The 8221-nt window shown below is 38.8% G+C and overlaps 2 protein-coding genes across 2 annotated transcripts; both read right to left on the bottom strand.

Annotated features, from left to right (window-relative positions):
- Positions 1-698: 698 nt before the first annotated feature.
- LOC112165276 lies at positions 699-3773 on the bottom strand. The gene is made up of 2 exons (XM_024301759.2): positions 1556-3773; positions 699-1106 (listed from the first exon to the last, which is right to left on the bottom strand). Exons 1-2 carry the CDS (start codon positions 3407-3409, stop codon positions 1008-1010), a joined length of 1953 nt encoding a protein of 650 aa, XP_024157527.1. The 5' UTR covers positions 3410-3773; the 3' UTR covers positions 699-1007.
- A 304-nt stretch (positions 3774-4077) lies between these two features.
- LOC112168118 (ABC transporter G family member 26) lies at positions 4078-7166 on the bottom strand. Its single transcript, XM_024305239.2, has 9 exons — positions 6875-7166; positions 6503-6786; positions 6259-6414; positions 5985-6168; positions 5630-5914; positions 5262-5546; positions 4893-5177; positions 4690-4797; positions 4078-4542 (listed from the first exon to the last, which is right to left on the bottom strand). The coding sequence occupies exons 1-9, from the start codon at positions 7082-7084 to the stop codon at positions 4273-4275; spliced, it is 2067 nt and encodes a 688-aa protein (XP_024161007.1). The 5' UTR covers positions 7085-7166; the 3' UTR covers positions 4078-4272.
- Positions 7167-8221: the final 1055 nt, after the last annotated feature.

Raw genomic sequence — 8221 nt, forward strand, 5'->3', positions numbered from 1 at the left:
AATTATTCTCTTCCATAGGAAAATTAGGGGTTTTGATTAGAGGTTTGTAACCACCACAAGCATGAAAATAATAACTTTGTTTTAGTCTGAACTATTTTGTCTTCCCCTTGTTGGACAAGGGGAATTTATATTTGTAATCTAAGTATCAAACTTCCCTTTTTCTTTATCTAGTCCTCCAGTCTTCCTACCATCAGGAGACTACCATTCCTTGTATAGAATACCTTTTGTGCTTTGTGAGATGTCTCGAGTTGATTATGCTCTCTAGTCTCTACTCATATTTGAGCAAATGCAGTTTGGTTGTGGACAAAGATGATGGTGATTTATAGTTTCCACATAATGCATGATCACGCTGATCCTCTTCAGATAAGAGAATATATCATGCCATAAGAATATGATTCCTTCTGTAACACCTATCCAAAGGAATCCTCAGCCGTCCAATTTTGCGAATACAATACCAGTCAGATCAAGAATACGAATCTGGTAATGCACAAAAGCATGGTGCCTTTTTGTTGCAAGAATATGCTTTAGAAGTACAATGCATATTTCAAATTGCACTAAATAGTCAATGAGGACTGAGAGCAGGCGAGGATAACACAATTTTGGTTGAAGTTGTCTGCAACGCTCGGTTTTGTAAAACAGAGTTACAAAGGCATGACAATAAATGTATATCTGCTCAATAATCCACTACTGCCAACAACTAAATAAATTTGTATCACATGTTACTAACACGACAAGAATAATCTACAAATTTCTCATTGCACATCAAGTGTTGATAGGATACACAGAGCCACCAAACAGATCTTACACTCTTCTAGATATACAGAAAAAATTGGAAAAATAAATCACTAGTGATTCAAATGATATTAATTAAGATACAAGGAATTAGCATACCTTAGGAGTAGAAAGAGGCACTCAAAACCAACTGGTAAAGAATAATGCACTTGCAGTTCAGATTAAGCTGCAGGTGCAAATAAATAAATGAAAACTGCTGGGGAATAACAGGCTTTCTACACAACTTTATCCTTGGGTTCATCCAGAACAAATTCCACGTATAAATCCTTGAGAGCAATCACAACCGTGGTTATGAGAGGGCCCATAATTGCACCCTGAGAAAGGACGAGCATCAGTACTGTGTCATGAAATCAAGGGATTCAAGTATTCACTGTATACTATAACAGAAGGGAATAGCATCATGTTTCCGTGCCATTAGATGATGTTATAAATTTAGCTTAACAATGTAATAATCAAGGTGATATGACCAAGTGCTTCCCAGAGCAATGAAGTTTATTTTAACCTTTTAGCTTCAAAATCAGTAAACAAGACGGGCTTTGATTATACAAAGAAAATGATGAGTCTGATTAAGATATACGAGTTGAAAGCTGAAGCTATTTCAACTCTTTAATTAACTTCATTTGATGTGAACAAGCACCTGCATCAGCACTATACCTCCATATTGGACATGGATTTGGAAAGAAAAATAAAATAAAACAAAGATTGGGTTGAGTATAAAAAACAGTATATGTTATGATGAAACTAGAAAAGTAAAAAAGTTTACCTCCAATGCAGATGGAAACAATGTCATTCCACCAATGATGCTAAGTCCTGTGAGATATTCACTATGACCCGGTATATCCTCCTGAATTTCAGATGAACCATAATCCATAAGCACAAGATGACTACTGGACAAGATGATGGCTACTATGTATCTACCTTCCAACAGCAGTTGAAGAGCTGCTGGAATAGTTGCAAACCAAGATGGGAATATTGGCAGCACAGAGCTGAAGATGGCAAGAACAGTGGACATGTACAAGAAGTGTATCTTAAATAGTCTGAATAAAAGCCATGTAAGACATCCTTGAAAAATGGCAATCTCTGCTGTTGCCAAAAGAACACCAGATATGGCATTATCAAGAACTTCAACGCATCTAACCCTTGCAGACTTTGAAATTGGAAGCATACTCATTGCTTGTTCAGTCACTCCCCCAGACTCGGATGTGATCAGATAATACAATACCCAGAAGAATACCATCAACTGAGACACGAAATTGAAGACCTCAGCTGCTCCGGACACAATAGAACTCCCAATGGAAAACATAATTTTTGCACTGCCTCCAACAACTGATCTACTACTGGCAAGCACGCGCTGTGACACATCCATTCCTCGCATGGCAAACCCTTTTGCCTTCTCAACCAAATCCTCCCTGGTGATTACTAATTCATTGACAATTGCATGAACCTCTGTGTAAATATTTCCCCATTCCCTTTTACTGATCCGATTCCTCAAACTCACAAGCTTTTCTGTGTATGGTGATGGAGTAGCTAAAGCATTTGAAGGCTCGGAAGAATTAACAGACTGTTTTAGTGCAAAATGCTTAATCCCGGTTGCAAATTCTGTCATATTATACTGCATTGCCAAACTATCTAGCTGCTCAGACACTGTCTCATACAACTTGGAACTGTACCTATCCATCATTCCAGGAACATCATTCTCATCCATCCACTGCTTAATACCCATCCTCTCAGTATAATTACTCTCTTCCACATGCAACTTCAACGAAATCACCGCGTCCTTACTCTCAACTCCAATCTTATATGAAAAAAACGTGACACCAACCAAAAACCCCACAATCATAGCAAAAATCAACCCAATTGCCACAATGGTCTTCAATCTAATCAACACCCTCCTAGTGAAATAAGCACTAATGGGGCTGCGCCGAAAGCTACTACACCTCAAAGAGGACACAGTCCGCATTGTCGAATCCACACCCTTAGCATTAAAAACAAAGCCTAATCCAACAATCCCCAAAGACCCAACACCACCAATCCTCTCATAAGCAAGTATAAGTATCCAAAACGACACCAACCACCTCAACAGCTTAGAAAACTCACTCTGGTGCCTCCTCCGGTGCTCCGATTTCGGCTTCCGGAGGAACACCCTCAAACAAATCTCCCTAACCTCCACAAGGGTACCCACAAAAACCCGGAAAATCGCAACAGGAACAGCCAAAACAGTCTCAGTCAGCCCAAGCCTCAATGGCTCAGACCAAAACCCCACAAGGGCTTGCTGAATACCTCTCAAAGGAATTGAACACAACACAGCCCACTGAATAGGCCTCAAGTACTCCTCTAAAAGCTTACCCACAGCATAGAATATAAAAATGGTGAAGGCCAGACCAGCATGCGCCATGGTTATGTACAGGGCTAGCCGTACCTGGGGATCGCCGGTCGGGCCAGTTTTGTGATCTGGGCCGGCCGGTTTCGGCGGGTCCGGAGCCGGCGACGGCGGCGCGTGAGGCACGTGAGGGTCCGGTGTAGATTTCCGGTTTGAAGCTGATCGGAACATGTCCTGCCATGCAGGGTTGGATGAGTCCGGCTCCGAATTCGGGTCGGAATATGGAACTAACGACATGGGTTGATGCAGAAAGTGTTAAAGGTTGAATCTTTACTGAGGGAGAGTATGAAAGTTTGAATCTTTAGTGAGGGAGAATATGAAAGTTTGAATCTTTGGGAGGTTTAGTGAATTGGGTTTATTGGGTTTTTGGTGTTGAGCTGAATTGGCAAGAAATCAGAACAGAGAGATGGGGGGTGGACCCAATTGGGAAACTGAATAGTTCAGTTGATGCTGAAATGTTGTGGAATATTGACCATAAATGGGGAAGAAGAAGATGATGATGATGGTGATGTGTGAAACAGTGATTCTGCTCTGGCAGGGTTTTTTCTTCAATCTTTACAAAGTCGAGTCTTTCTTTGACGAATTGGGAGGGGGGGTCTTTTATGTAGTCGGCAAGACGTGATTGCGCAGTGACCAAATGGCTGGAATCACTTTTTTTCCACTCGTTTTCTTCTTCTTGTTAATTTGTTTTGTCATGTGCCACTTGTCTGCTGAAATTTTGCCTTGATGTGATTTTGTTCCATAACACTGAATTTCATTCTAATTAGGGGCTAAGCAAGAGGTTAATTGATTCTAATTAGCGGCTAATTAAGTGGGTAATTGATTGCAATTGATCATTAAAAGTTAAATCGGCTTACGAAGGCTGATGATAAGAAGCTCAACATTATCCTCATCAAAACTTCATGTACACAGAAATACATATGGCTTTATCTCTTATTCATAAATTCATGTACATGAATTTGGAAGACGTACGCTTGTGGAGCACACATTCGTACTACTTGGGACAAATTACAAGCTTCACCAATACCAGAAGTTCCTCCAAAATCTGATATTGGAAAACATATATAGAGCTTTCATGCATACTTTAATGGAATTTACATTCACATATTGCTTACGCTAATTCTCTTCCGAAGGCAAAAGTAAGCACAGATTCTGTAACATATAGCCATTGCCAGCAAAACCCAGACTTCTTTCATGCCACCATCCAAGTTCACCATCTCAAATGTTGGTGAACTCTGCAGAGGTCTGCACCCTCCTATGCTCTCACACTCGTACAAGTCATCTCCAGAATACTGGACTTTGAGTAGAAGCCTGAAGCCGTACCACATAAACGATAAGTACTTCAACCACTGCATGAATTTCGGTATGTGCTGCAACCAAAACAACATTCTGTATCAGTTAGGAAAGCAACTAAGTACAACTAATGCGCGCTGCAAATTGGATTGGACTGGAATAGATTGGTTGCTGTATAGCAGTACTAGTACTATATATAAAGTCGGTGTAGCAGTTCTAGTTACCTGTACATAATAGCCTCCAGTTAGAAGAAACAGCATTAGTATCAATGAGGCAACCATTCCAGCCCTTTTAATACTTAAAATTAGAGCTCCAAAAAGCTCTCCTGCTCCCTAATTAGGAAAAGAGGCCAGGGAAATGTATTAACTTTTAGTTAAACCATCAGATTGAAATTTCTTTTAAATGTGTTGGAATTGTGTCGACTTACTTGGCTTGTGATAGCTACCAATAAAATGGCAAACAATGTGAGGAAGAAGCAAGGAACTGTGTTCTTGAATCCAGCCATGAAGTAAAGAATCAACATGAAAAATGTGGGGTAGAATACATGTGCTATCATATCACACAGGGTGCTGCACACATAGTACACACTCAATCGATACATGTCTGCTTTCCTTTCTTTGACCAAGAAGATTTGTTCAAATGGAAACACGTATACTGCTCCAAAAATTGATGAAGATGTCCAGAAAATGCAGATGTAGAACATTAAGCCAACCTGCATAAAGAGGACACATATTTTAGGATGTTTCTATTGTAATTTGTTTCATTTTTTTTGTAATCATGGTCGAAGAAATTTTACCTGATCTCGGAGATGAGCCTCAGTGTCAGTCTTTGATTTCCACCAAAGAAGTCCCAATAAGATAGCAACTCCGACCGCTTGAACCAATCTTAGCTTATCAAAATAGTCCCTGCACCTTTCTCTAAATGTTCTCTTGAACAATATCAGGAACTGTTCACCCCAAGAGATTGTCCAATCTTTCTTAACCTGAACAGCTAGTCGAAGATGTTCTGGTGCCTTTCTCCCTCGATGATTCTCTTCCTTTTCTTTCGTCTCCAGCTGGCTTTTGTACTTGAGTTGTAGGTACTAACATAATGTAAAGCAGATGCTGAGAACAATACTATACAAAGAGTTTAGTTAGTACTCTAAATTTGAACTAGTAGTCTTACTTTGATCACAGCCTTCTCGGATTCTAGTGTTCCTTGCCCTTGAGGTAATAGTAGATCTTGTGGAACGGTAATGTCATTAATTTGTCCAGTGGCTAAATCAAGCAAAAACTCTGCAGGGTTCATAGGTATTTGCGGTATGAATCTCAAAGTCGAAAAATACTCCAAAGACTCTCCGGCTTTTCCATAGTACACCGGGTATCCTTCTGCTATCAGCAAAAGTTTGTCAAACATATGAAACATTCTGCTTGACGGCTGGTGAATAGTTGTGATTATTGTTCTTCCACCCTGTAGACCATGAAACTTTGATTTTGTTAGCACTTCTTCACCATATGATTTGAAATGTTAGCTATCTTACCTTCGCAAGTCCTTGAAGAATCATAAGGAGCCTATTGGCTGCGGTAGAATCAAGGCCTGAAGTTGGTTCATCAAGCAACAACAATGAAGGATCTACAAGAATTTCATAACCGATACTGGTTCTTTTCCTTTCTCCTCCTGATATCCCTTTAACAAATCCTCCCCCTATTCTTGTGTGACGACATCTACGGTTACATGCATGACAGATAATTTAGCAAAGTTTACTTGAAATAAAACACTCTGAATATACTTCTCAGTACATTGTACATATGTACCTTTCGAGACCAAGCTCCTTCATAATCGTCTCCACTCTTGCATACTTTTCTTGTCGGCTCATGCTGCCTGGAAGCCGTAAAAATGCAGAGAAAACCAAGGTTTCTTCCACTGTTAATTGTGGGAACAGCACATCATCTTGTGTCACAAATCCAATCCTGTTCAGGTAAAAAAAAGAAAGAGTTAATTAACTGGTACAAACACCACCACATCAACTGCAACGTAACAAACATAGGGTAAGCTAACCTCCTCTTGAGAACTGGATTATATGGAATGTCATTATAGGTTACTTTGCCTTTGACATTGTCTAGTAATCTTCCTCCTATCACTTTCAATAATGTTGTCTTCCCACTACCAGAAGGACCCATCAAGGCAAGAATTTCACCCGGTCCAATGCTTCCTGTTATCCCCTTCAATATCTGCTTGTAATTACTTTCTATGTGCAGCTGCGACGCTACTTTTGATACCATTGCCTTCACCATGTTGCTAGAAGCTTTGCTGTTTCTTACCTTAAACTCCACATCTTCAAACTGCACAACATGCACATGAAGATCATAAGCAAATAGAAAACATGTCATAATAAAGCTGCTAATTTAGATAAAGAGCCATGTTATATACCTTGAGAAAAATGGGAAGAGGGCCATCTTTGCTGGCAATGGAAGTCTCATCTTCTATATCTATCTCAGAGTACCTATTCCTAACATAAGCTTGAGACATGAAGTCCATGTTGTGACCAAAGCTACTGCCCCCTGCAATTTGCATAGACCCAATTGTTGGGGGTGACATTGACATGTCCTCCCCAATTTCATCCTGTTTTCTAGTTTCCATCTTCTTTGACCAGCTTAGCTAGTTAGAAGCTGGAAGTGTTTTAATGGGGATGAATCAACTGTAACAGACCAAAGCCTGCATATATAGTTTTGAGGCAGAGGGTTGTTTGGTGAGCCACATGCTTTCAATGCCTAGTTTTGGGCTTAATGAAAAGCTTGTTTTCAGCTGCTGCTCTTTATTCCAAACCAAATTGACTTGCTTGGTAAACATGCCAAGGACATGACTAGGTTTTAGCACTTTTATGGCACCCTATGGGAGCTCATTCCATTCTTAGGCCTCTGTTACCCTAAGCCAAAATAACTAGTCAAAATATGGACATATATGTCACTACCTTTCACGTGTATTCTTTTTTAGATCAATAAACATTAAGAAAAATAATTAGTTAGATCTTACAAGTGGGTCTTGATTAATTCAATCATGAAAGCCGTTGAGGATCTACTTCCACAAACATACACATTGGAAAAATCTAATGCATATTACCACATAGCTCTAATGCTGTAATGTCTCTAAATCTTTAAGTTTTTTCTCAATAAAAATCTTAATTTTTATTTCCTAATTAGAAACTAAAAGTCTATCGAATTTTAAATTAGTATTTAAATTAATTTATCAAGAACTCGGTTAGATTGAAATTCAATCAATAAGTAGATAGTTTATCTATTAATTTTTGTTGAAATGATATAGTTATTATCTTATTTGTTCAAAGCAAAGTCCAGGTCACTTTGACAAACATATTTACAAGACAAAGTTAAGACCTACGGTTAAACAATATTGGAGAAAACAAGGCAATCATCTGTTATCATGTATTTCTCTCAACGTAATAACAGCAACCGAATGAATGCTATTTTCCAGGATACATAATCTTCTTTCTAAACGCGTGAACATTGAATATTTATGACAGCTAAACTAGAGTTTTCTACTCTTATCTCGATCTTATTTGATGATGTGTATGAATTTCCTCCAAACAATACTTTCTCTGTTTATGAGCTATAACGATTAGATATCTCTATTTATTAAAAAAATAAAAAATAAAAAGATTGGAAACAAAAAAAATTTAAAAAAAGAAGAAAAATAGCATAAATATGCTTTGAAAATGACGTCGGATTGTGCTCTTCGGTTAAAACGCAAAGGCCAATGCTT

This window comes from Rosa chinensis, chromosome 5 (genome assembly GCF_002994745.2).
Source record: "Rosa chinensis cultivar Old Blush chromosome 5, RchiOBHm-V2, whole genome shotgun sequence".
Classification (NCBI taxonomy): Eukaryota; Viridiplantae; Streptophyta; class Magnoliopsida; order Rosales; family Rosaceae; genus Rosa; species Rosa chinensis.

Excerpts from the sequence above, each read along its gene's own strand:
- LOC112168118 (XM_024305239.2), bottom strand. The coding sequence starts at position 7,084 with ATGGAAACTAGAAAACAGGATGAAATTGGGGAGGACATGTCAATGTCA. Across the intron at positions 6,415-6,502 it reads AATCCAGTTCTCAAGAGGAG|GATTGGATTTGTGACACAAG; the intron begins GTTAGCTTACCC and ends TTACCTGAACAG. Across the intron at positions 4,543-4,689 it reads CTGGAGGCTATTATGTACAG|CACATACCGAAATTCATGCA; the intron begins GTAACTAGAACT and ends TTTTGGTTGCAG.
- LOC112165276 (XM_024301759.2), bottom strand. The coding sequence starts at position 3,409 with ATGTCGTTAGTTCCATATTCCGACCCGAATTCGGAGCCGGACTCATCC. Across the intron at positions 1,107-1,555 it reads TGTTTCCATCTGCATTGGAG|GGTGCAATTATGGGCCCTCT; the intron begins GTAAACTTTTTT and ends GTCCTTTCTCAG.